At 65.9% G+C, this 25,935-nt stretch overlaps 5 protein-coding genes across 8 annotated transcripts; 1 reads left to right on the top strand and 4 right to left on the bottom strand.

The window, feature by feature from the left end:
• Positions 1-67: 67 nt before the first annotated feature.
• On the bottom strand, positions 68-3,095 carry LOC113992608 (charged multivesicular body protein 2a). Of its 2 annotated transcripts, XM_027730086.2 has the most exons (6): positions 2,932-3,095; positions 2,360-2,541; positions 1,939-2,118; positions 1,503-1,633; positions 1,029-1,090; positions 571-701 (listed from the first exon to the last, which is right to left on the bottom strand). In XM_027730086.2, exons 2-6 carry the CDS (start codon positions 2,525-2,527, stop codon positions 577-579), a joined length of 666 nt encoding a protein of 221 aa, XP_027585887.1. In that variant the 5' UTR covers positions 2,528-2,541; positions 2,932-3,095; the 3' UTR covers positions 571-576. The 2 variants fall into 2 exon arrangements, with proteins under 2 accessions (XP_039247310.1, XP_027585887.1); XM_039391376.1 differs by lacking the exon at positions 2,932-3,095 and having other exon boundaries at positions 68-701; positions 2,360-2,601.
• An 834-nt stretch (positions 3,096-3,929) lies between these two features.
• LOC113992609 (NEDD8-conjugating enzyme Ubc12) lies at positions 3,930-7,139 on the bottom strand. Its single transcript, XM_027730087.2, has 6 exons — positions 6,554-7,139; positions 5,839-5,933; positions 5,540-5,578; positions 5,177-5,280; positions 4,672-4,735; positions 3,930-4,236 (listed from the first exon to the last, which is right to left on the bottom strand). The coding sequence occupies exons 1-6, from the start codon at positions 6,660-6,662 to the stop codon at positions 4,096-4,098; spliced, it is 552 nt and encodes a 183-aa protein (XP_027585888.1). The 5' UTR covers positions 6,663-7,139; the 3' UTR covers positions 3,930-4,095.
• Positions 7,140-7,878: 739 nt separating this feature from the next.
• On the bottom strand, positions 7,879-16,072 carry LOC120325351 (transcription intermediary factor 1-beta-like). The gene is made up of 18 exons (XM_039391380.1): positions 15,864-16,072; positions 15,564-15,673; positions 15,359-15,491; positions 14,472-14,613; positions 13,629-13,745; positions 13,435-13,549; positions 12,977-13,120; positions 12,547-12,661; positions 12,351-12,436; positions 12,055-12,274; positions 11,680-11,722; positions 11,373-11,432; positions 10,598-10,973; positions 9,987-10,243; positions 9,576-9,675; positions 9,426-9,500; positions 8,814-8,948; positions 7,879-8,434 (listed from the first exon to the last, which is right to left on the bottom strand). The coding sequence occupies exons 1-18, from the start codon at positions 16,060-16,062 to the stop codon at positions 8,237-8,239; spliced, it is 2,625 nt and encodes an 874-aa protein (XP_039247314.1). The 5' UTR covers positions 16,063-16,072; the 3' UTR covers positions 7,879-8,236.
• Positions 16,073-17,528: 1,456 nt separating this feature from the next.
• LOC120325350 (zinc finger and BTB domain-containing protein 45-like) lies at positions 17,529-19,377 on the bottom strand. Its single transcript, XM_039391373.1, has 2 exons — positions 18,368-19,377; positions 17,529-17,984 (listed from the first exon to the last, which is right to left on the bottom strand). The coding sequence occupies exons 1-2, from the start codon at positions 19,290-19,292 to the stop codon at positions 17,623-17,625; spliced, it is 1,287 nt and encodes a 428-aa protein (XP_039247307.1). The 5' UTR covers positions 19,293-19,377; the 3' UTR covers positions 17,529-17,622.
• Positions 19,378-20,446: 1,069 nt separating this feature from the next.
• LOC113992618 (myosin-11-like) lies at positions 20,447-25,923 on the top strand. Of its 3 annotated transcripts, none has more exons than XM_039391375.1 (11): positions 20,447-20,620; positions 21,162-21,224; positions 22,196-22,240; positions 22,422-22,583; positions 22,932-23,060; positions 23,307-23,395; positions 23,573-23,672; positions 23,854-24,050; positions 24,515-24,623; positions 25,192-25,364; positions 25,711-25,923. In XM_039391375.1, the coding sequence occupies exons 2-11, from the start codon at positions 21,174-21,176 to the stop codon at positions 25,907-25,909; spliced, it is 1,254 nt and encodes a 417-aa protein (XP_039247309.1). In that variant the 5' UTR covers positions 20,447-20,620; positions 21,162-21,173; the 3' UTR covers positions 25,910-25,923. The 3 variants fall into 3 exon arrangements, with proteins under 3 accessions (XP_039247309.1, XP_039247308.1, XP_027585899.1); XM_039391374.1 differs by having other exon boundaries at positions 20,447-20,678; XM_027730098.2 differs by having other exon boundaries at positions 20,448-20,943.
• Positions 25,924-25,935: the final 12 nt, after the last annotated feature.

Here is a 25,935-nt window from a genome sequence, read left to right as displayed (position 1 = left end):
AACTGATCCCCCTCCAGTGCCCCCTCCCAGTCCCAAACTGGGACCCCCAGGAAGGAGCCGGAGCAGCCGCGGGTCCAACGAGCCTTTATTGCCCCGGGGGGGAGACCCCAAAATGGGGGGGAAGGACCCCAAATGGGGGGGGGGGAAAGACCCCAAAATAGTGTTAATAATCCAAATAAAAGGGTGGAAAGACTCCCCCCAGGGGGGTGGAAAGACCCCAGAAAAGGGAGGAATTTACCCCAAAACAGAGGCAAGAACCCAAAAAAAAGGGGGGGGAAAGTCCCTCGGGGGGGGGCCATCAAAAATACCCTAAAAATACCCCCCAAAAAAGAGTAAAAAACCCAGAAAAAGGGGGCAAATCCCCCTGCGGGGGGGGGGTCAAACACCCACGGGGGTCCCTTGGGGGGGGGCTGAGCCACCTTGGGGGGGTCCAAGACCGCCGGGGAGGGTCCAAAATACCCCCAAAAATGCCAGAAAAGCCCCAAAAAAAGGGAGTGAATCCCCCCCGAGGGGGTCAGACTGCCCCAGGGGGGGGTCTCAGCCCCCCGGGGGGGTCCGGGGGGGTCCGGGGGGGTCTCAGTCCCGCCGCAGGTTCTTCAGTCTCTCCTCCAGGTCGGCGTCGGCGTCGGCCAAAGCAGCCGCGGCCTCGGCACCCCCCCGCCCCTCCCCCGCCGCCAGGGACCCGCCCGGGGGGGGCAGAGCTGGGGGGGGACACAGGGGGGTCAGGGGGGCACCGGGGGCACCCCCAGGACCCCCGAAATCCCGCTCGGAATGAGCCAAAATGGGGGGAAATAGCTCCCAAAAGGCCCCAGATACCCCCAAAGTGGCCCCAAATACCCCCAAAATAGCCCCAAAATGGCCCCAAACGCCTCTCAAATGGCTCCAGATCCCCCCAGTCCCTTAAACAATCCCCCCCAAGCCTCCCCCAAACACCCCCCGGGCCCCCTAAACACCCCCTAAATGCCCCTAAATCCCCTCAAGACTCCCCCCAGGCCCCTTCAGTGCCCCCCAGATCCCCCCCCACTCACTGGCCAGTTCATCCGTGAGGTTCAATCCCAGCTCATCCAGGACCTGGGACACGACGGCGTCACTGCGAGGGACAGAGGGACACTGGGAGTGGGACACTGGGAGTGGGACACTGGGAGTGGGACAGAGGGACACTGGGAGTGGGACAGAGGGACACTGGGAGTGGGACAGAGGGACACTGGGAATGGGACACTGGGAATGGGACAGAGGGACACTGGGAATGGGACAGAGGGACACTGGGACCCCAACAGCCCTACCCAGAGGGTCCCCAAAATGCCACATCCCCCCCCCCCGTCACCATGTCCCCCTGTCCCCATATCCCCAAATTCTCGTGTCCCCCTGTCCCCCCATGTGCCTGTGTCCCCTCCCTGTCCCCTCCCTGTCCCCTGGGTGTGTCCCCTCCCTGTCCCCTGGGTGTGTCCCCTCCCTGTCCCCTGGGTGTGTCCCCTGGGTGTGTCCCCTGGGTGTGTCCCCACCTCTCCTCCTCGTCGTCCTCGTCCCCGAGGGCGTCGTCGATGGCGTCGTTCATCAGCTCCTCCTTCATGTCCATGATCTCGGCCTGGCGCTCGAATTCCAGCATGATCTTCTGGATCTGGGGCAGCTTCAGCTGGGGGGACACGGGGGTGACACTGGGGACATCAGGGACACACAGGGGACAACGGCCTGGGGCACATCCCCGGGGGTGACACCGGCCCACGGCCTTGGGGACACCCCTGGGGGACATCCCAGGGTCACCCACCTGCCTGGTCATGGTGGCCTTGGGGACACCCCTGGTGGCCTTGGTGACCCCCAGGTGTCCCCACCTGTCTGCCCGTGGTGGCCTGGCCTTGGTGACCCTGGCTGACCCTGGCTGACCACTGCTGACCACTGGTGACCCCAGATGGCCCCAGGTGTGCCCAGGTGTGCCCCCACCTGTCTGTTCATGGTGGCCATGGCCTTGGTGACGCCGCGCATGGCCGTGGCCATGGAGCTGTTGGATTTGAGGGTCTGGATCTTCAGGGACACGCCCTGGACGTTCGCCCTCATCGTGATGAACTTGCGGATGTAGCGCCGGGTCCGGACCAGGTCCTTGGCCATCACCCTGACGGCGTCCTGGGGACACAGGGGACAGCAGGGGGACGTCAGGGGGACAGCCAAGGGGACACTGGGGACACTGGGGAGACGTCCAGGGACATCAGGGACGCTGAGGGCTTGGGATGTCCCTCAGGTCCCCCCCGTGTCCCCTCCACCTTCTCCCTCCCACCACACACCGGCCCTGCACCACTCCCAATGTCCCCACGTGTGCCCCCCGTGTCCCCAATGTCCCCAATGTCCCCCCCGTCCCCAGTCTCACCATCTGCCCCTGCTTGGCCATTTTCTTGATGTCCACGATGATTTTCTTCTCCTGCGCCTCGAGTTTCTGCCGCTCGCGGTCGAGCTCCCGCACGGCCCTGCCCAGAGCCCGCTGGTTCTGCCGCAGCAGCTCCTCCGGCGTCTTCCGGCGCCCGAACAGCAGCTCCATGGGCACGGGGACACCTGGGGCACCCGGGGGGGACATCAACGGGACAGCGGGGACATCGATGGGACAGCGGGGACATCAACGGGACAGGGGGAGGGGAGGGGACACGGACATGGGGACAGAGAGGGGGACACGGGGACCCCTCGAAATCCCCCAGGACCCCCCCGAAACCGTCCCCAAAGCTCCCGGAAGTCCCCTCGAATTCCCTAAAATCCCCCCAAATCCTCTCAAAAGCCCCTGAAATACCCCCAAACGCCAACCCCCCGGCTCTTTAAATCGCCCCCGGCCGCCCCAAACCCCCCCGAAATCCCCTCGAACTCCCCCAGATTCCCTCCCGGCGCCCCTTGAAATCCCCAAATGCCCCCAAACCGCCCTAAATTCGCCCAAATCGCCCCGGCCCCTTTTACCGGCACTTCCGCAAACAGTGACGTCACCGTGGCCCGGTCACGTGGCGGAGGGAAGGCCACAGAGGAGGGGCCGGAGAGGCACTTCCGGGCCGGGGCAGAGACAGGAGCGACCCCTGGCGGCTCGGGGGGGTCGGGATTGGGAACTGGGGGGACGGGAGTGCTGGCACTGGGAACCGGGGATACCGGCACTGGGAACTGGCCATACTGGAGCGGGGAACTGGTGCCACTGGGCAGATTGGGAACCATGAGACCAGTAACTCGGCACCCCCATCTCAGTACAACCACTAACACCCCCACTGCTCCTCCCACTATAACCAGGAACACACTGGGCCCCTCCCAGTATAAACCAGTGTAACCAGTATCCCCAGTATAAACCAGCACCTCCAGTATAACCAGTACAACCCAGTATAACCACCCCCCCCAGTATAAACCAATATAACCAGCCCCCCCAGTATAAACCAGCAAAAACCAGTATAACCAGTGCCTTCGTTCCCTTCGCTCTTTAATCTCCGCTCGAGCCATGACGGGGGGTCCCCCCCCACCCCCGGGGGGAATAAATAGGGGGGGGAATTTTGGGGGTCCTGGGGGGGTCCTGGGAGGTCCCCAGGAGGTCCTGGGGGGGCTTGGGGGGTCCTGGGGGGGATTTTGGGGGTCCCCGGGGGGGTCTTGGGGGGGTCCCCGGAGGTACCGCGTGGGGTTTGGGGGGTTCTGAGGGGGGGGATTTTGGGGGGTCCCAGGAGGTCCTGGGGGGTTCCCAGGGGGGTCCTGGGGAGTCCCAGAGGGTCCCCAGGGGGACTTTGGGGGTCCTGGGGGGTCCACAGGGGGAATTTGGGGGGTCCTGGGGGTGTTGGGGGGGATATGTGGGGTCCCTGGGGGAGTCCCGATGTCAGTGCCCCCACGTCACCTCCCCCCCCCAAAAGGGGTATTTAGGGGGTCCTGGGGGTGTTTTGGGGGGGGGGGGTATGGAGGAGTTTGGGGTTTTGGGGAGTCCCGGGGGGTGTTTTTTGGGGGAATTTTTTTAGGGGGGGGGGGTCACTTGATGTCTGTGGCCCCCACAGAGCCCCCCCGAGCGGGGTTTTGGGGGGCTCTGTGGGGTCCAGGGGGGTCAGGGATTTTTGGGGGGGGTCCCGGGGGTGTTTTTGGGGGGGATTTCGGGGCAGGGGGTCACTTGAGGCAGCGCTCGAAGTACGTGGCCCCCACGTAGCCCCCCCGCAGCGAGCGCTGCACGTTCTGCTCGAAGAGGCGCCGGTTGCTCTGCAGGACCTCGGCCGCCTCCTTGTTCAGGGGGTCCTCGGGGTTCGGCTCCTGGGGGGGCACAGACCCCGTGAGCACCGAACCCAGACCCCAAAATGCTCGAACGGACCCCAAAACCCCAGTAGCAGCCCCCCAGAATCCAAAGCACTCCCCCCCAGACCCCAAATTCCATTAACAGCCCCTCAGACCCCAAAACACTCTTCCCAGATCCCAAACCCCATTAACACCCCCCAGGGACCCCAAAACCTTTTAAGAGAACCCCAAGGACCCCAAAACCTGCCCCTGCCCCCCTGGGCCCCTCAGCCCTCCCTGAATCCCCTGGTGCCCCCCCCGGTGTCCCCATGTCCCTGTCCTCAGGTGTCCCCCCAGGTGTCCCCCCAGGTGTCCCCATGTCCCTGTCCCCAGGTGTGTCCCCAGGTGTCCCCCCAGGTGTCCCCATGTCCCTGTCCCCAGCTGTCCCCCCAGGTGTGTCCCCGTGTTCCTCACCAGGAACAGGTACTGGAGGCCGTAGATGATGGAGTTGATGGTCAGGACGGGCTTCCAGTCCTCCCTACGGACACACGGACACGTCAGGGACACGTGGACGTGGTCAGGGACACATGGACACATCAGGGACACACAGACACGTCAGGGACACATTAGGGACACGTCAGGGACACACGGACACATCAGGGACACATGGACACATCAGGGACACACGGACACGTCAGGGACACATTAGGGACACGTCAGGGACACACGGACACATCAGGGACACATGGACACGGGGACAGACCGACACACTCAGACCCGGGGCAGCCTGGCCACCACAGACACCAACAGGTGGCCACGGCCCCTCCAGGGGGGAGCCCACGGGAGGTGTTTGGTAGCCCCTCCATGGGTTGGTAACTCCCCAGGGCTGTCAGTAGCCCCTCCATGGGCTGGTAGCCCCCTCGGGGCTGTCAGTAGCCCCCCTGGATGTCGGTAGCCCCCCTAGATGTTGGTAGCCCACCTGAGGATGTTGAGGCACACGTTGCCCTCCAGGTCGATGTTGGGGTGATAAACCATCGTCTCGCACTTCACCTTGGGGGGGTCGTGGGGGTACCCCTGGCCCACCTGGGGGGGGACACGGCCACCGGTCACTGGCTGGTGGCCACCAGGCCCACCTTGGTGGCCACCAGCCCCCAGGGCCCCCCTTGGACCCACAGCAGCCCCAGCAGGGCTTGGTGGCCACTGCTCAGGGCGGGGTGGCTACCAGGTGTCCCCCCACACTTCCAAGGCCACTGGTGGCCCAAGAGGGGTGGCCCAGGGACGGATTTGGTGGCCCAGGAGGGGTTTGGTGGCCCAGGGACAGGTTTGGTGGCCCAGGACTCACCTTAAAGCTGAAGACGAATTTGCCGCCCTTGTAGAAACCCTGAGGGACAGAGAAATGTCACCGGGGGGACATCTGGGGAACATCTGGAGGGGCTGGGGACACTGGGGGGACCCCCAGGGATGGGAGAGGACAATTGGGGGTGTCAGAGGGGGGGACATGGGGACAGTGGGGACCCCAAAGTGACCCGAGGGGAAGGGGGGGGACAATCAGGGAGGGAGCTGGGGGGGACAGGAGGTGACACGGGTGACACGGGGGGTGACACGGGTGACAGGGGAGGTGACATCTGGGGACAGTCCCACCTCGTCAGGGCAGATGTGCAGCCGGAAGTGCAGCAGGTCGTCCTGGTCGGAGAAGTCGATCTCACACGTCTTGGGCAGGTTCAGCTCGTTGATGTCTGGGGACAAACAGGGACATCTGGGGACACTGGGGACATCTGGGGACACTGGGGGGACACTGGGGGACACGGGGGGGGTTGGGGCGATTGGGGACATTGGGGGGATTGGGGACACAAAGGGACACTGAGGGGACATCGGGGACATGACGCAGGTGACACACAGGGGACAGGGACAAAGGGGACACAGACATGTCCCCAGTGGGACCAGTGTGTGACCCCAACTGGGACCAGTCCCCGACCCTTACTGGGACAGTACCTGATCCCAACTGGGACCAGGACCTGACCCCCAGTGGAACTATACTTGGACCAGTTCCTGCCCCAAGTGGGGCCTTACTGGGACCAGTATGTGACTCGTACTGGGACCAGTACGTGACCCCAACTGGAACCCTACTGAATGCTGTCTCTGGCCCTTACGGGGCCCAGTACCTGACCACAACTGGGACCAGTCCCTGACCCTTACTGGGCCCAGTACCTGACCTCTACTGGGTCCAGCCCCTTCCCCCTACCAGGGCCTAACTGGGCCCAATCTCTGACCCCCGCTGGGCCCAGTCGCTGACCCCCCTCAGAATCGTAACTGGTCCCAGTCCGCCCCAGTCCGTCCCAGCCCGCCCCAGTCGCACCTTTCTGGATCCGCAGCTGCGCCGCCGAGGCCTTTTTGCTGGAGCTCTTGGTGCCTCCGGCCGATTCCTCCTCCTTCTTCTGCTGCTTCAGCGAGAACAGCTTGATCATCCTGCCGGCCCGGGCCGGGGCGGCGCCGGCCCCCCCGGGGGGCGCGGGGGGAGCGGCGGCTCGGGGCTTTCTGGGGGGTTTTGGGGGTTTTTGGGGGGGGTTTCGGGGGGTTTCGGGGGGTCCGGGACCGACGGGGCCGGGGGCAAGCGCTGAGGGCCGCCCCGCTCGGCAACTTCCGGAGACGCTCGGCAACTTCCGGAGTCGCTTCGGGAAAGTCCGGGAAGGGTTCGGGGATCTCCTGAGCCGCTTCGTAAAGTTCCGGAACCGGTTCGGGAAGTTCCGGAACGACCGCGAATCACTTCGTGACTTTCCGAAGCCCCTTCGGGATCCTCCAGAACCGCTTCGGGACCCTCTGGAGCCGCTCGGCAAGTTTAGGAGCCGCCTCGGGGGTCTCCAGACCCGAGGGGGGTGGAAGGGGATCCGGGGCCCTTCGGCTCTTTCCGGAGCCGCTCGGGGGGAGCTCAGCCCGTTCCGGGGTCGCTTCGGTTCTTTCCGGAACAACTCGGGTCCTCCCGGTAAAGGGGGCGGGACCGGACCCTCCGCGACGAACCGGGCGCGGCGCCGCTCGTGCCTTCGGCTCTTTCCGGAAAACTTCGGCAATTTCAGGCCCCACCGACCAATCCCCGCGCACGGGGGCGGAGCTTGAGGCCCTTCCTTCTACTGGGCGCCACCATCTTTACGGGGGGGGCTGTACTGGGACCAGTTTGCCCTCTGTAGGGGGTTGACCCTGGCCAGATACCAGGTACCCGCTAAAGCCGCTCTCTCACTCTCCCCTCTGTAACTGGACAAAGACAGAAGAAAAAAGCAATTCAGAATGCATGAGTCGAGAGAAGAGCTGGGAGAGGTCAGTGGCTGATCACCTTGATGGGCAAAACAGACTCCAAGTGGGGATGGTAGTTCAATTTATTACTAAGAGCATAAGAACCAAAGACTGACAAATAGTCTTAAGAACACCTTCCCCCACCCCTCCTTCCGTGTTCTCCCTGCTCCTCCCCAGCGGTGCAGGGGCACAGGGAATGGGGGTTACAGTCCGTTGTTGTTTCTGCTGCTGCTCAGGGAGAGGAGTTGGAGTCCTTCCCCTTGATGGACCGTGACTCTGCCATCAGTCCATCCCTCGGGCAGCAGCTCTTCCCAACCTGCTGTCCCGTGGGTCACTCCTCCATGGGGTCAGTCCTTCAGGAATGAGCTGTACCCACGTGGGTCCCCCACAGGGGCCGCAAGTCCTACCCGGGAAAAACCTGCTCCAGCCTGGGCTTCCCTCTCCACGGCCTGCAGGTCCCTGCCAGGACCCCGCTCCATCCCGGGCCTCCCACGGGTCACAGCCGGGCAAATCCTGACCCACAGTGAAGAAGGACCAGGAGCGGTTTTATAGGTCCAAGGAGCAGAACTGGGGTCCTGGAGGGGGGACCAGGACCCTGGTGAGGAGGATTGGGGTCCTGAGAGGGGGGATTGGGGTCCCAGAGAGAACAAACTGGGGTCCCAGGGGGAATTTGAGGACCCTTGGGAGGGGGATCACGACCCCGGGGAGGGGGATTGGGGTTCCAGGGAGGGTTTCAGGACCCCGGGGAGGGGGATCAGGACCCTGGAGCAGCAGAATTGGGGTCCCAGGATGCCAGGGGTGACCCCGGGTGGTCCCAGCCCCCCTGGGGAGGGGGCTCAGGCTGCAGAGAGGTCCCTGGGTGGTCCCAGAATTTCCTGTCCCCGAAGACACGGCTCAGGCGGGTCTCAAGGAACCTCTGGACGCTCAGCAGGGACTGCAGCCCCACCTTGTCCTGGGGGGACACAGGAGGTCAGGGGGGCTGGACACCCCCTCTGAGGCCCCAGAGACCCCCCCAGATCCCCAGGGACCCCCCAGAGCACCCCAGACCCCTCAGAGACCCCCGCCTTGTCCTGGGGGGACATGAGGGTGAGACCCCTAGAGACACCCCCTGACCCCCACAGGGACCCTCAGATACCCCAGAGGGACCCTCAGACCTCCCCAGGGACCCCCAAACCCCTCCAGAGACCACCCCCAGACCCTCTCAGACACCCAGAGAAACCACCAAGCCACCCCAGACCTCCCCAGGGATGCCCAGAGGGACCCCCAGACCTCCCCCAGGGACGTTCAGGGACCCCCAGACACTGCCCGGACCCCCCAGACACCCCCCAGACCTCGGTGGTCCCCTGGAGCTGTCCCAGGACCCTCCAGGCATCCCTGGCAAACTCCTCGGGGGTCCTGTAGGGGGGGCTCAGCTTCTCCTGCAGCTTCGCCCTCATCAGGGTCAGGTCCAGGGCGGGACCCCCCTCCTGTGGCCACCAAACGGTGTCAGGGGCTACCAAACCATGACTGGGGCCACTAAATCCCTGCTTGGGCCTTCAAATGTGCCCTGGGGCTACCAAACCACTGCTTGGGCCACCAAACCCCTCCCGTGAGCATCAAACTCCACAAGGGTCACCAAACCCCAGGAGCCCCTGAGGTGTTCATGGTGGTCCCCATGGCTCAGTAGCCCCCCCGTAGCCCCTGAGGTGTTCATGGTGGTCTCCGTGGCTCAGTAGCCCCCCCGTGGCCCCTGAGGTGTTCATGGTGGTCCCCATGGCTCAGTAGCCCCCCCGTGGCCCCTGAGGTGTTCATGGTGGTCCCCATGGCTCAGTAGCCCCCCCGTAGCCCCTGAGGTGTTCATGGTGGTCCCCATGGCTCAGTAGCCCCCCCTGTAGCCCCTGAAGTGTTCACGGTGGTCCCCATGGCTCAGTAGCCCCCCAGCCCCCCCGGTAGCCCCCACTCACCGCGAGGCCGCGCGGGCGCTGCAGGGCCCTGCAGGGCTCGTGGCACAGCAGCTCCAGCAGCACCAGCTCACACCTCTGGGGGGGAGAAAGAGGGCAGCCCTGGATCCCCCGGGATCCCTTGGATCCCCCCGAATCCCCCCCAGGACTCACCTGCTGGTCCAGGGGGCTCAGCCGGGCGGGGGTTCCCTGGCCCGAGGGGGCCTCGGAGGGCGGGGGGAGCTCCTGGCACAGCGAACACGTCCAGTCGGAGCTGTGGAACCGGGAGCCATTGGGAATGGGAGATCCCAGGAGGTTTGGGGCCAGCAACAGGATTCCCACGAGGATCAGGGAAAGAGAAAGAAGACCCCATGATGTTTGGGCTCGGTGGGGGATTCCCAGAGGGATCAGGGGCAGGAGATCCCCCAAGTTTTGGGGTCGTCAGAGGGATTCCTGGGGGGATCACAGACAGGGAACGGACATTCCACAAGGTTTGCAGTCAGTGGGACGATTCCCACAGGGATCAGGGAGGTGCCGAGGGGCGGTGGATCCCAGGGAGGTGCCGCTGGGATCCTGGGCCCGTACCTGGGCACGTCGAGCAGGGCGGGCAGGTGGCAGTGCAGGTGGAAGCAGCGCTGGCACCGGTCACACATCACCACGGCCCCCGCGCGGCCGCACACCCGGCAGCTCCACCCCACGGGGACACCCTCCGTGGGGACACCCTCCGTGGGGACACCCTCCGTGGGGACACCCCCGGGGACACCCCCCACGGCGGGAGGGGGCAGCAGCCCCACGGGCTTGGTGTCCCCGGGGTCCCCGATGGCCAATTCCTGAGGCTCCTCCTGGGGGATGGGAAGGAAAAGGTGAGGGGGGACGTGGGGGGGACAGAAGGGGGACATGGGAAGGGGACATGGGGAGGGAACATAGGGAAGAGGGACAAGGGGACGTGAGTAGGGGATGCAGGGACATGGAGGTGGACACTGGAGAGCAATGGGGACACAGGGAGGGAACATGGGGAGGGGCAGGGGGACATAAGGAGGGTACACAGGGAGGAACAGGATATTAGGAGGGGGCAGGGGGACGCAGGGGGACACTGGAGGGGGACATGGGACACTGGGGTGGCACAGGTGACACTGCAAAAGGACAGGTGACAATGAAGTGGCACAGGTGACCGCGGGGGTCCGGGGCACACTCACCTTGATGGGGATGTGTCCCTGTGGCCGCGTGCCCTGCGCTGTCCCCTGGGGTGTCCCCTGCGCTGTCCCCTGGGCTGTCCCCTGGGGTGTCCCCTGGGCTGTCCCCTGGGCTGTCCCTGGGGGTGTCCCCTGGGCTGTCCCCTGGGCTGTCCCTGGGGGTGTCCCCTGGGCTGTCCCCTGGGCTGTCCCCTGCGCTGTCCCCCCCTGCTCGATGACGATGACGCTGAACTGCCCGGCCGAGGGCCCCGGCAGGACGCGGAAGGCGGGCAGGGGCAGGGCCGGGTCCAGCGCCAGGCCCAGCTCCAGCCGCTCCAGGGACACCCGTGGCACCTTGAGGGGGCGTGGGGGGGGGCCCTGGCACCCTCGGGGACGCCTCCTGGGGGGAGAGAGGGGGGTCAGCACCAGGGGAACACCCCCGGGGGACAAATCCTGGAAGCATCTGGGGCTTTTGGGATGGGGGAACAAGGGACATGGGGGGACAAGGGGCACCCTGGGGACAGGAGGACAAGGGATGGGGGGACCCCAGGGAGAGGGGAACAAGGTCTGGGAGAGCTGGGGACAGGGGGACTCCAGAGGGATTTTGGGGACATGGTGACAAAGGCCAGGGGGGTCCTGGGTCCTCGCCAACCCCTGGCCCAGGGGACGAGATGGGGGGACCCTTATGACCAAGGGCCAGGGACCCTCAAAGGGGGTGACAAGGATGGGACAAGGGGGACAGGTGGCCCTGGACAAAGGTGACAAGGGGGTCCCGGAGGTCCCCGCCCCCCCCAGTTACCGTTTAATGAGCAGCTTCTTAACGAACTTCTCCTCCCGGGGGGAATTCCCAGGTTTCCTCCTGGATAATGGGGGAGGGGGTCAGGGGGGCTCCAGGAGCCCCCAAAGCCACCAAATGTCACCAGGGAGGGGGTGACAAGAGACAGGAGGGACTGGAGGGGGTGACAATGGACAGGAGGGTCCCAGGGGAGGTGACAAGGGACAGGAGAAACCAGGGGGGTGACAATGGACAGGAGGGACTGGGCAGAGGTGACAAGTGACAGGGGCGTCCCAGGGGACGTAACAAAGGACAGGGTGTCCCCCCTCACCTGTCCCCTCCTGTGACGCTGTTTTCGGGGGGCCCGGCGGCTGCTGGGAAATCCCACGTCAGGGAATTCCTGGACCCCCCAGTCTGTGTCCCCTTCCCCTGTGCCCCCTCCATGTCACCCCCCATGTCCCCAACCTCTGTCACTCCACTCATGTCCCCACCCCCTCATGTCCCGTGTTCCCCCCCCAGTGTCCCCCCATATCCCTCCCCGCCATGTCACCCCCGTGCCCCCAACCTGTGCCCCCCAACCCATGTCCCCCATGTTCCCCTCTCCCCATATCGGCCCATGTCCCCCCTCCCCCTGTCCCCCTCATGTTCCCCCATCCCCTGTTCCCTCCCTCCCCCTGTGCCCTCCACGTCCCCCCCATATCCTCACCCAGCTTGGGGGTCTCCGGCGGCGGCTCCAGGTGTGGGGGGGACAAGTCAGGACATTCCAAGCCCTCGATCCCAGAGGGAAACTGAGGTGGGAGGGGGGGGCCCAGAGCCTCCCGCCCAATTGGGGGGGACCCCCAGGGGGCCTCCTGTGCCCCCCCTCCAGCCCTGTTCTGGGGGGGCTGAAAGAGCAGCCTAGGGGTCACCTGCCCATTGCTCACCACCTGGGGGGGGCAGGGGGTTATTTTGGGGGGGGGCTGCAAGGGGGTCCCCAAAACACCCCCCGGACCCCCCAAGTACCTGTGGGGGCGGGGGGGGATCTCGGGGCCTCATGGCAGGGGGGGGGCTCCCGGGGCGGGGCAGGGGCCACTCCGAGATGATGGTGCCTGGAGGGGAGGGGAGGGGTGTCAGGGGAGGTGGGGACATCATAGACCCCCCTGACACCCCCCTTGTCACTTGTCACCCCCCTGGTCCCTCCTGTCCCCCCCGGTGTCACCGAAGTTCTCGGCGCTCTTGGTCCAGGCGGGAAGATCCCACTGGAATTTCAGCTCCCCCGGGGGCTCCTCACGCTCCACCGGGACACGGAGGCTCCGCTGGATCTGGGAATGGATCTGGAAGGACAGGGGGAGGGGAAGGGCACAGGTCACAGGGACACCGAGGGGACACGGGGCAGCACCACGGGGACACGTGTGACAGGGCAGGGACACCCTGGGGACTCGTGGGACAGTGCAGGGACACCCCAGGGACACGTGAGGGGTCTGAGGGTGGGGTTGGGGGGCTTTGGCCCCTCCCCAGCACAGCCCGGTGGGGGTGTCACTGCCCACTCCTCTGTCACACCAACAGGTCGCCCAATGGTCCCCAAGTGTCCCCAGGTGCCACCGTGGGGGTCCCTGCCCCTGGGGGGCTCTGGGGGGGCTCAGCCTCACCAGTCTGTGGGAGAGCAGCAGGGCAGTGCCCCGGGAGGTGCCCATGGCCCGGGACACGAAGCACATGACGAGCTCGTGGTGCTTCTGCAGCTCCGACAGCGCCCGGAGCCGCCGCTCCAGCTCCTCCTGCCACGCCTCCGTCACCTTCTGGGGGGACACCGGGGTCACACAGGGCATGGGGACACTGAGGGGACACCAGGAGACAGCAGGGACAGCGCCCGGAGCCGCCGCTCCAGCTCCTCCTGCCACGCCTCCGTCACCTTCTGGGGGACACTGAGGAGACCCGGGGGGACAGCAGGGACAGGGAGGGGACATGGAGGGGACAGTCCTGGCCTCAGGGGACAGGAGGGGACAGTGCCACCCTCCCCTGGGGAGGCAAGGACAGGGAAGGGACGGTGAGGGGACAGTGCCAGGCCCAGGAGACAGGAGGGGACTGGGGGGGACAGTGCCACCCTCACCTGGGCCTCCCCGAGCAGGACCTTGCCGCGCTTGTTGAGCTCCCTCATGACCTGCAGGATGGCCATTTTCACCTCCACCTGCAGCCGCTGCTGCGCCTCCGAGCCCTGGCGCTGCCTGGGAACAACGGGAACGCCGGGAATGGGGACACGGGGGGGACACGGGGGGACGCGGGCGGGACGGGGGTGCCACGCACAGGCCGCGCAGGTGCCGCTGGCAGTCCCGCAGCGAGGACAGTTTGGAGCTGAGGCAGCGGGACACGTCCAGCAGCAGCGACTGCTGCTCACCGGCCGCCTCGGGGACGCTCTGGGAACTGGGAACGCGCCCGGAGCGCGGAGGGACAAGGGAACCGGGAGGGAAACGGGGGGACAAAACAGGGAGAAGAGGGAGAAAGGGGAAAACGAGAAAAAAGGGGATAAACGGAAAAAGGGGAAAAAGGAAAAAGGGAAAAAAGGCGGGAAGCAGGCAAAAAAAGAGAGAAAAAAACCCAACCTAAGTTTCTCGTTATCTCAAAAACCATTAATAAGGTAACCAACCCTCACTAAGCATCATTAACTAGTTGACTAAATCATTGTAGTTAATTAGGAGTTTCCACTTTGTGAAAAAGGTTCATTTTATTTCCTGTTTAATTAAATTAAATTTTCTGCATCCAAATGCTGCTGGGATCGTTAATTATTCAGTCAATCCTCTAATTAGCTGCCTGTTTAAGTAAATAATTGGGTTAATTATCAATGCAGCCACGAAGTTGAAACAATCAGAGAAAAACACAGTAAAAATCCCCATCATTCATTACGAAAACATCCTAAAATCTATTAGAAAATCTCTAATTAATAATTAATAATTCACTGCAGTCCATCTCCACCTCTTCTTCAGCAACTAATTAACATAATTAATTAACTAATCCCCTTTCCAGGGGCCTGAGCAGCTGCCCTTTCAGTCCATAACTCCCATTTCCATTCCCTCTTTGCCCCAAATCCCTGTTTTTCCCGTGCTAATTAACATGCTTGATTAATATGCAAATGAGCGCTAACGAACTCACCGGTGGCCCTGGTGGGTGCTGAGCTGGCACAGGTGGCACATGAGGGTGGAACAGGTGGAACAGAACCGATCCCGGGGCTCCTCCGGGTGCTCTGGGCACGGCCCCAGAGCGGGATCGGCACCGGAACGGGGCGGGGCTGAGCCTGTGGGGATGGACTGGGATGGACTGGGATGGGGCAGAGCCTGTGGGGATGAACTGGGATGGACTGGGATGGGACAGAGCCTGTGGGGATGGACTGGGATGGGACAGAGCCTGTGGGGATGGACTGGGATGGACTGGGATGGGACTGGGCCTGTGGGAATGGACTGGGATGGGACAGAGTCTGTGGGAATGGACTGGGATGGACTGGGATGGGACTGAGCCTGTGGGAATGGACTGGGATGGACTGGGATGGGACAGAGTCTGTGGGAATGGACTGGGATGGACTGGGATGGGACTGAGCCTGTGGAAATGGACTGGGATGGACTGGGATGGGACAGAGCCTGTGGGAATGGACTGGGATGGGACTGAGCCTGTGGGAATGGACTGGGATGGGACTAAGCCTGTGGGAACGGACTGGGATGGGAATGTTCTGGAAAGCAGCTCCGCCTGCACAAATGACACAGGAAGGGGACTGGGAATGGACTGGGAACAGCACTGGGAATGGGAATGGCACCAGGATAGCACTGGGACTGGGAGCGGGCCCCTGAGATGGGCCTGCCCGCAGGTGTCACACAGGGACAGGGGGTGACAGGGGGTGTGACACTGAGGGGACAGTGACTCACCGATGTCCCGGACAGAGTGGCCCCGGGTGTAGCTGACCCTGAGATGGGCCTGCCCGCAGGTGTCACACAGGGACAGGGGGTGGCAGGGGGTGTGACAGTGACACTGAGGGGACAGTGACTCACCGATGTCCCGGACGGAGTGGCCCCGGGTGTACCTGACCCTGAGATGGGCCTGCACGCAGGTGTCACACAGGGGCTCGGCGCAGTCATCGCAGAACCTCGTGGCCGCCGCGTTGTCCTCGCAGCTGCTGCAGCTCTGAGGACAAGGGACAGGCTGGGCCACCTCTCCCCCGGTAATTAGCGCTAATTAACGCTAACGAGGCTCTACCTGGCGGGGCTCAGGCCCTGCGGTGGCTCCAGCCCCACTGTCCTGCAGGAAGAAGTTGTCCAGGATGTCCCCCAGGGGACACTGGTAGCGGCACACGGGGCACTCGAACACTGCGGGGACAGCGGGGACACGAGGTCAGGGGGGACGGGGGGGCAGAGGGGGTACCAGGGTCACTCCACACACCCCTCTGTGCCGGCTCGTTAGTGGGGCAGGGTCCCCCATTGCTCCCAGTGTCCCCCAGTGCTCCCAGTGACCCCCCAGTGCTCCCAGTGCCTCCCAGCTCCCCCAGTCCCCCCTCACCCGCTCCATCTCCGCCGAGGCAGGTCCCGCACACCGAGTGCAAGCAGGGCAGGAGCCGCGGGTCCCGCTGAGGGCTCAGGCGCTCCCGGCAGCGCCCGCAGTGCTCCAGCAGCTCCAGGTGCCCCAAGGGCTCCGCTCTCGGGCCCTTCCCGGCCCCTTCCAGGCCCGTCCTGGCCGCCGCCGCCTCAGGGCCCGACATGGTGGCCCGGTCTCCCCTCAGCCCCCTCACGGCTTCCGCTCCCGCCCCCCCGCCCGGCCAATCACCGCCCGCTGAGCCTGATGGACAGAAAAGGGTCCAATGAAAGGGGGAGAGGGACGAGTAATTGACGGGGTAAGGGACCAATAGGAGAGGAGCATGCGGGAGAGAAAGGGCGGGAAGGAGAACGCGCAAATCAGCGGTGGAAGCTCCACGGGGAGGGCGGGGATTGTAGAGACGTGACGCTTGGCCAATCGGCTTCCGGGCTCGGCGGGGAGGGGCGGAGTCGATGATTGACAGGTCGGGAAACCAATGCGCTGCAGGGCTGGGGAAGGACTGGGAATACTGGGAGCACTGGACGGTACTGGGAGCACTGAGATTACTGGGACTGCCGGGGGTACCGGGGGTGTTACTGGGAGGGCCCCGCATGACACTGGGACCAGAGGCTGAGGGGCCCTGAGCACTGGTGGCCCTGGGACAGTGTCCCCTCTTTGTGTCCCAGTGTCCCCTGTTATGTCCCCCCAGTGACTCCAGTATCCCCCAGTGTCCCTCCGAGTCCCCTCCTGTCCTCCCCCATGTCCCCTCTGGTGTCCCCCAGTGTCCCCCCCATTCTCCCAAGTCCCCTCCCATTTCCCCAGGTCCTCCCACGTGTCCCCAGTGTCCCCCCTACGCCCCCCCCCCATCCCCAGAATCCCCCCTCTCTCCCCAGTGTCCTCCCGTGTTCATTGTCACCCCCAGAGGCCACCAAGACCATTTGAGCCACCCCCCACTGGCCACTGTTTGGGGGAGCAGGAGCCACCTGGGGGGAGGGGACAAGGGGCGGACCCCATGTCCGTCCGTGTGTCCATCCCTGTGTCCATCCAAGGCTGGGGTGGGGTCACAGTGACAGAACCAGGGAATGGTTTGGTGGGGGAAAGGACATTCCATAGACACTTCCAGGATGGAGCAGCCACAGCTTTTCTGGGAATTCCATGCCAGCCCCTCCCTGCCCTCACAGGGAGGGATTTCTCCCCAGAATCCCACCCAAGTGTCTCCTTTTCCAGCTGGAAGCCATTCCCTGTGTCCTGGCACTCCACGCCTTGTCCAAAGTCCTTCTCCAGCTCTTGGAGCCTATTCAGGCCATGGAAGGGTGTCCCCAGATCCTTCCCTTCTCCAAGTGGGACACCCCAACTCTCTCCAGCCCCTGGAGCATCTCCTCTGGCCTCAGGGCACGGTCCATCTGTCCAATCCCTGTCTCTCCAGCTCAGTTCCAGGATTTCCTTGGGATCCACCTCAGGTGCTTTGCACAAATCCAGGTTGATGATGTCATCACCACCCGAAGAGCCCCTGAGCTCCACCGAGGCCATCACCAACCACCTCCTGGTGTCCCACCTGCCCAGCTTCCAGGAGGATTTGCTCCGTGCTCCTGCCGGGTGTTCCCGACTCCCCTGTTCTGTTCCCCTTCTCCTGTCCCTGGGAACATCCCCGTGGCTCAGCTTCCTCCAGGTTTCCCCTCAAACAGGCCTGGAGCCCCAAAATCCACCTTCGAGGAATTCGGGGGGCAGAGACCCCCCCGGTGCCCCCTCACGCCGTGTGAGCGGGGCCGGCGCCCGCGGCGTCAGTCCCCGGCCACGCGGCCATTCCGGCTTCCGGCGGCAGCGGCGGCGGCCCCGGCGGGGGCCCCGGCGGGGGCCCGGGGTGAGAGGCGGCGGCGTGGCGCTCCAGGAGGGTGCGGTGGGAGAAGCCCTTGGTGCAGAGGCGGCACTGGAAGCGCTCGGGGCGGTGGGTTCGCATGTGGACGTTGAGGGAGCTCTTCTGGGTGAAGCGTTTGCAGCAGACGCCGCACTGGAAGGCGCGGACGCCCGTGTGGGTCACCATGTGCTTCAGCAGGTAGTCCCGGAGGGAGAAGGAGCGCCAGCAGATGGAGCACTGGTGGGGCTTCTCACCTGCGGAGAGACAAATGTGGGGCAACACGGGTCAATACGGGGCAGGTCTGCACGAGTGAACACGGGTCAACGAACCAGCACGGGTCAGCATGGCCTAGCGTGGGTCAGCATGGCTTAGCGTGGGTCAGCATGGCCTAGCGTGGGTCAGCATGGCTTAGCGTGGGTCAGCATGGCTTAGCGTGGGTCAGCATGAGTCAACAGGGGTCAGCACAGGCCAACGTGGGGCAGCACAGGCCAACGTGGGTCAAGAGCAATGCACGTCCACAAGTCAACCTCAGATCACCGTGAGTCAACGCGGATCCTCCCAGGGCACACACCCCACACCCTGCCCTCCCTGCCCCCGCTGTGTCCCCCCCACGTCCCCGTGTTCCCCCCGCGCTCACCCGAGTGGATGAACATGTGCTTGGTGTAGTTCTTGCGGGAGCTGAAGCTCTTCTGGCAGTGCCCGCACTGGTAGGGGGGCTGGGGGCCACGCAGGGGCCCCACTGGGGGCATCGTGGGCACCGGGGGGGCTCCCCCCGCCTCTGTCCCACCCTCGTAGGGTGGTGGCAATGCCGGGGGCGCCCCGAACCCAAACCCATCCCCACACGGTGCCTCTCGCCCGCGCTCGGCCCCGAACGCGGCGCCGCTGTCATCGCCGGCCCAGGGCGCCAGGAACGTGTCCGGGAATGCCTCGGGGGCACCGAAAAACGGTGGGTCTGGAGCCGGGAAAGCAGGGAGGGCCGTGCCGGGCGGGACAACGCCCTCCTGGGCACCGCCGTCCTCATCTTCCTCTTCCTCCTCCGCCGCCTCCTCCTCCTCCTTGAGCGTCGGCGCGAGGCGCAGCGGCTGCCGCTGCTTCCGGCTGTGGCCGCTCGGCAACGGCTCCGAGAAGTTCTCCAGCTCCGCCGGCGGCCCCGGCGGCAGTTTCTGGGCCGGGGGCATCACGGCGGGGCCGCGGCTCTGCGAGATGATCTGGGTGCACTCGTCGATGACCGTCTTGATCTGCAGCACCGAGGCCGCGGTGAGGATGTGCAGCGCCTCCGACTGTGCCACCACGAGGCTGCCGCTGTACAGGAACTCCACCAGCTGCCGCACGGCCGCCGAGGGCACCACGGGCGGCACCTCGATGGCCGAGTGGCCCAGCAGCAGCTTGTCATGGAAGAAGGGGCTGCCCGCGGCCAGCACGCAGCGGTGGGCGCGCAGCGAGGCCTCGCGGATGCGCACGGTGACGTCGCAGAACTGCCCCGCCACCCGCTGCCCGTTGAGCGTCTCCAGCAGCGAGCGGCTGAAGTTCTGCAGGTGGATGTAGTGAACGGCCTCCGGCATCGCCGCGGGCACGCCGGGGGACACTGGGGGCACAGGGGAACAGCGGGGACAGGGGGACACTGGGGGCAAAGGGGGACACCGGGGACACCGGGGTGGAGGGATGGAGGGGACACAGGGATGGAGGAATGGAGAGGATGTCAGAGACACGGGGATGGAGGGGACAGTGGGGACACAGGGACAGTGGGGACACGGTGACAGTGACGAGGCCGGCGGTACCTGGGGAAGGAGACACAGGGGTTTGGGACATTTTCCAGGGGGTCACCGAGGGCTGGGGACACCCCGTGTGACGTCACCGGGTGCCGCGGACAGCGCCGATGACGTCACGGGGCGGCCGGGAGCACCGCGCGCGATGTCACCGACCTGTCGCGACACGAAAACCTTCCAGAACCCTCCAGGACCCCCCAGAAGCTCCTCAGAACCCCTCAAACCGGCTCCTCCCCCGCTCACCGCACTCCCGCCGCCGCCGCTCTCTGACGTCACTTCTGCCTGACCAGACCGGAAATGAATGCGGATCACAGAGAGGGGCGGGAGCGGCCGCGGGGCGGGAGCGGCGCCCCCTGGCGGGCCGGAGAATTCCGCGGCATCCACATGTTGGCCCGTGTCAGTCCCTAGTGACCCATGTTGGCCCATGTCAATCCATATTGGCCCATGTTGGCCCGTGTCAATCCATATTGGCCCATGTTGGCCCATGTCAATCCATAGTGACCCATGTTGGCCCGTGTCAATCCATATTGACCCATGTTGGCCCATGTCAATCCATATTGGCCCATGTTGGCCCATGTCAATCCATATTGGCCCATGTTGGCCCGTGTCAATCCATATTGGCCCATGTTGGCCCGTGTCAATCCGTGCTGTTCCGTGTTGACCCACGTTGGCCCCCGTGACTCTGCTCTGCTCCCTGTTGACCCGTGTAGGCCAACCTGAGTCCATTTGTGTCACCCCGTGTCATCCCATGTCACTGATGTCCCTCGTGTTGTTCCCACCGGGGACACCCGCTGTGTGACCCCCCCCGACCCCCTTGTCCCCCCTGGCCCCTCCCCTGTGTCACTCACGTGGTGTCACCGTCCCCTCCCCTCCCTGTGACGTCACCCCCACACCGTGACATCACCGCTTCTCCCACCCCTGGGCAAGGGCAGGAGGTGACACCCAAATTCCGGGGTGCCCTGAAACCTGTGTCCCCTCGGGCGGGGGTGACACCCAGGGGTGGCACCCGAATTCCAGGGTGCCCTGAGACACCTGAGTCCCCCGGGTGAAGACAGGAGGAGACACTGGGGGTGACACCCGAATTCTGGGGTGTCCTGGGACACCTGAGTCCCGCAGACAAAGAGGTGACACCCTGAGGTGCCACCCAAATCCGGGGGGCCCCGAGCCCCCCGTGTCCCCCGGGTGAGGGCAGAGGTGACACCCTGGGGTGCCCCGAGGCCCCGGTGCCCCCCGGGCAGGGCGGGGGTGGCCCGGGAGCCGCTGGAGCCGAAGGGCCCCGCCCGGGCGATGCCCGGGGGAGCGGGCGGGGGTTGGGGAGGGGGAGGGCGGGCTCTGTGTCCCCGTGTCCCCCCCGTGGGACCGGCCCGGGGGAGCGCGGAGGTGCCACTCGCGGGTCCGTCCCGTGCCTGCGGCGGGGGCGGCACCGGCAGAGCCCGGACCGGGACAGGTGAGGGGGGACAGGGAGGCAGGGACCCCCCCGGGTGGGCAGGGGACCCCAAAAACTGGCGACTGGGAACCCCCAGGGTGGGCAGGGGGTCCCCGGAGGCCGGACCTTCCCCACCTGCCCCTCCCAAAGCTGTCGGGGGGTCCCCGCCCGGGGCTGCGGCTGCTTTGGGGGGGCTGTGGTGTTATTGTAGGGTCTCCCCGGGGTCTCTGTTGTTCCAGAGCCTCCCCCCCATGGTGGACACGGGGGACAGGGGGCGGCGCAGCCCCCCCAGGCTGGTACAGGTGAGTGGGGGGGACTCCTGAGGGGTGTGGGGGGGACGGGGAAAGGGGGGGACTCCCAGGGGATGGGGGGATGACCCCCAGTTAATGAGGGGGGGACACAGGGATGGGGGGAACACAGGGATGGGCTGTGAGGACCCCCCCGGTTGATGGGGGGGACACAGGGATGGGGGACCCTCAGGGTACGGGGTGGGACCCCCAGCTGGGGGGATACAGGGATGGGAGGGGGGACCCCGCGGTGATGGGGGACCCCTCGGTACCCAGGGGAGCCCCGACCCCAATTTGGGGGTCCCAGGGGGTGGAGGAGGGGGGGATTGCGGGCATTGGGGTCTCCCCGCCCCGTCTCCCCCCTTGGCCGGAGCCCCCCCGCCCCCCTCGGGGCCCCCCTGGCCCCCCGCCAGCCCCGGGCTGGAATTGGGACATGGGGCGGGGACAGCGACACGGGGCCCTCGGCGCCCCTCCCCCACCCCGTGGGAACTGGTCCATCCCCCCCGAACCCCCCTGGACCCCCCTGGGACCTCCCAGGAAGTGACCCCCCGCCCCCACCCCCTGCAAGGTTTGGGGTCCTGCCCACCCTGGGAGGGACCCCCGGGGGTCCTGGGATCCCCCCTCACCCCGGACCTCTGGGACCCCCCAGATCCCTGGGACCCCCAAAACCCTGGGACCCTCCCACACCTGGGACCCCCTGGATTCCTGGGACCCCCAAAATCCCTGGGACCCTCCAACACCTGGGCCCCCCTGGATTCCTGGGACCCCCAAAACCCTGGGACCCTCCCACACCTGGGACCCCCTGGATTCCTGGGACCCCCAAATCCCCGGGACCCCGCGACTCGAGGACCCCCCAGATTTTGGGACTGCCTGGACTCTGGGAGTTCCTGGATTCCTGGGACTCCCCAAAACCCTGGGACCCCTCCTGGACTTTGGGACCCCCCAGATTTTGGTTCCTGCCCCCCAAATGTCCCCCCCCCTCCCAGCACCGGCGGGACCTGGAGGAGGAGCTGCGGGACCTCAGCAACCAGGTGGGTGGGGCTTGGGGCTGTCAATCACATTGGTGGGAGGGGCTTAGGACTGTCCATCACCCTGGTGGGTGGAGCAATAATCTGTCAATCACCCTGGGGGCGGGACAAGGGGCTGCCCATCACCCAGACGGGGGCGTGGCCTGTCCCATGTGAGCTGTCAATCATGGTCTTCCCCAATCAGGTGGCGGCGCTGGGGCGGAGCCTGGCAGCAGAGAGAGGGCGTGGCCTGGTGGAGGGCGGGGCCCTGCGTGCACTGGAGATCGCTGTGGGTGGGGCCCAGGCCCGGATGGGCGGGGCCTGCAGGGCCAGGGACCGGGCCAATGAGAGACTGCGGCTGCAGCAGGTGGGCGAGGCCAGGGAGGGGGTGGGGTTGGATGGGGCGGGGCCTATGACAGGTGTGGCTGTGGGTGGGGCTAAAGAGGCGTGGTCTGAGGGGTGGCTGGTGAAATGGGGTGGGACTTAGAAAGGTAGGTGGTGCTTTATGGGATGTGGGTGTGGTCAGGGGGAGGGTCCTAAGGGGGTGGAGCCTCTGGTGGGGGTGTGGCTGAATTTGGGCTAAATTGGTGTGGTCTGAGGGGGCGTGGCCTGGGAGGGGGAGGAGCCTCTGAGAGGGTGGGGGCCTGGCTGAGGTGGGGTTAAAGGGGGCGTGGTCGAGGGGTGTGGCCTGTCCCTGACCCGGCCCCGTTTGCAGGAGGCGGGGCAGCTGCTGTGGGCGGAGCTCCAGGCTGCCCGTGCTGCCCGTGCAGGGGCGGAGCTTCGGGCGCAGGAGGCGGAGTCGCAGTGCCGGGAACGGGGGGAGGAGCTTCAGCGGCTGCGAGAGGTGGGCGGGGCCAAGGGAAAGGGTGGGGCTAATGATAAATGGGCAGGGCTAAAGGACTAAGGGGCCAGGCTAAAGGGCAGGGAGGTGTGGCTAAGGCCCAATGGGTGGGGTTAAGGACTGATGGGTGGGGCTAAGGATCAGTGGGCAGGGCTGACGAACAATGGGCGGGGCTATATCAGACTATGGGTGGTGCTGGGCTGGTGGGCGTGTCCCCGGTGGGCGTGTCCATGCCAGCCCCGCCCCCAGGCCGTGGAGGAGGCTCGGCAGTGCCGGCGCCAGGCGGAGCAGGAGCGGGACCGAGCGGCCGCTCAGGTGGGACACGGCCCCCGACACAGGTGAGTGAGGACACGCCCCTCCCCGGACACGCCCCTTCCTGGACTCGCCCACTGTGTGTCCCCTACAGCCCCTCCACGTGTCCCCTGTAGTCCCAGGTGTCCCTTATCCCGTATTCCCCCTTATCCCCCATCCATCCCCTATACCCTCCCACGCACCCCCATATGTCCCCCCCATAGTCCCCCCCCCGCTGACCCCGAGGGGCTGCAGGCGGCGCTGGAGGAGCTGCGGGAGCACAACCGGGGGCTGCGGGACCACCTGGGACAGCGGCTGGGACAGGTGGGCACCTGTGGGGCACCTGCGGGGCACCTGTGGGCACCTGTGGGGACTTGGGAGGGATATGAGGGGATATGGGGATGTGGGAAATGGGATATGGGGATGTGGGAAATGGGATATGTGGGTGCTGAGCTCACCTGAGGGTGCTGTGGTCTCACCCGTGGGTGTTGTCTCCCCTGCCCAGGTGCAGGAGCTGCGTGAGGCGCTGTCCCTCGCGGGGCAGCGGGCGCGGGAGGCCCAGGGTGCCCAGGCCCGGCTGGCGCGGGAGCAGCGGGAGCTGCAGGAGCGGCTCCTGCGCCCCCCGGTGCCCCCCACGCCCCCCGAGAGCACCCTGAGGAGCCGCTGCCTCCACCTGCAGGAGCTGCTGCGCAGGGAGGAAGGGTGAGGGGGGACTGGGGGGGATTGGGTGGTGCCCACATGGCCTCAGGATGCCCCCAAAGTGGGTTTGGGCAGCCCCAGAATGGTCTTGGGTGACTCCAGGGTGGTCTGGGGGGACACCCAGAGAGGTCCAAGGCGGTCTTGGGTGGCCCCGGGTGGTCCAGGGTGACCCCAAAGTGGGTTTGGGTGGTCCTGGGTGGTCCCAAGGGGGCTCAGGTGGGTCCCAGTGTGGCTTGAGGTGACCCCGAAGTGGGTTTGGGTGGCCCCAGGGTGGCCCAAGGTGGTCCCCAGACGGTCCCAGGGGGGTCCCCAGATGGTCTCAGGGTGAGTGTCACTGGCTGTGGGTCACTCTGGAGGTGACATGGGGTGACACTGGGTGTCCCAGTGGCCCCCGGGGTGTGGGTGGCCCCGTCCTGGGTGCCATGGGGTGCCACTGGGTGACATTTGGTGTCCCTGTGTCCCCCCAGGACCCGGCTGTCCCTGTCGCGGGCCGCACGTGTCACCGGCCGGCGCCTGCGGGCTCTGGTGGCCGAGGTGGAGGAGCAGCGGCTGCGGGGGGAGAGATACCGGCTGCAGGTGGGGGGCACCTGTCACCCGTGTCACCTGTGTCACCCGTGTCACCCCTGTCACCCTGTGACCCCACAGCCTCTGTGCCCGCCCACGTCCTCCCTGTTCCCGAGTGTCCCCAACTGTCCCTGTGTCCCCAGTGTCCCTGTGTCCTGTCCCCCCGTGCCCCCAGGTCCTGTGTCACCGTGTCCCCATGTCCCAATGCCAAATGCCACCACATCCCCTTGTCCCCACACCCCACGTCCCCATGTCCCCAGACTCCGTGTCCCCGTATCCCAATGTCCCCAATGCCCCAATGTCCCCAATGTCCCCACTATCCCCATGACCCCACTCTTCCCAATGTCCCCAATGCCCCAATGTCCCCACTATCCCCATGACCCCACTCTTCCCAATGTCCCCAATGCCCCAATGTCCCCACTATCCCCATGACCCCACTCTTCCCAATGTCCCCAATGCCCCAATGGCCCCAATGTCCCCACTATCCCCATGACCCACTCTTCCCAGTGTCCCCAATGCCCCAATGTCCCCGATGTCCCCAGCGTCCCCAATGTCCCCAGCGGTGTCCCCGTGTCCCCAGGCCCGTGCCAGCGAGGTGGCCGCAGGGCTGGTGGCGGCGCAGGTGGCGGCGGTGGCGGCGGGCACGGCGCGGGCGCTGGCCCAGGGCCACGTCCTGCGCCGGCAGCTCGACCACGTCGGCGATGGCACCGCGGCCACGGCGCGGAGCGTGGCCGTGCTCAGGGCCCGGCTCAGGTGGGGACACCTCCGGACACCCAGAGACCCCTACGGACCCCCATAGACACCCGTGGGCACCTATAGACACCTATACACACCCATGGGCACCGGGGGGGGGCTTACAGACCCTATGGACACCTTGGGGGTCTATGGGATTATGGGGGGGTCTATCGGGGGTTATGGGATGGTGGGAGGGGTCTATGGGGTTACGGGGGGTCTCGGGGGCTATGGGGTGTTGGGGTGCTCATAGGGGGTTATGGGGGCTCTATGGGGGTTATGGGATATTGGGGCGGTCCGGGGGGGATGTTCTGGGATGTCGGGGGGGTCTCCATGACGGGGGGGTGTCACTCCCCCCTCCTCCCAGGTGCGACCCCCTGACCGTGTCCCGCACGGTGCGGCGGATGCTGCGGGGGGGCGACAGCGGCGACAGCGGCGACAGTGGCGACAGCGGCGACAGCGACACCCCCCCCGCCACCCCCGGCACCCCCCCGCACAGCCCCGGGCCCTGGGGGGGGCTCGGACCCGCCCCCAGCGCTGCGGGAGCCCCTCGAACCCCCCCTTGAGACCCCCCTTGAATGCCCCCTCGAAA

The sequence above is a fragment of the Pipra filicauda genome, unplaced genomic scaffold, assembly GCF_003945595.2.
Source record: "Pipra filicauda isolate LSUMZ 115617 unplaced genomic scaffold, ASM394559v2 scaffold950_size86934_pilon, whole genome shotgun sequence".
Taxonomy (NCBI): domain Eukaryota; kingdom Metazoa; phylum Chordata; class Aves; order Passeriformes; family Pipridae; genus Pipra; species Pipra filicauda.
This window is presented reverse-complemented; position numbering and strand designations above follow the sequence as displayed.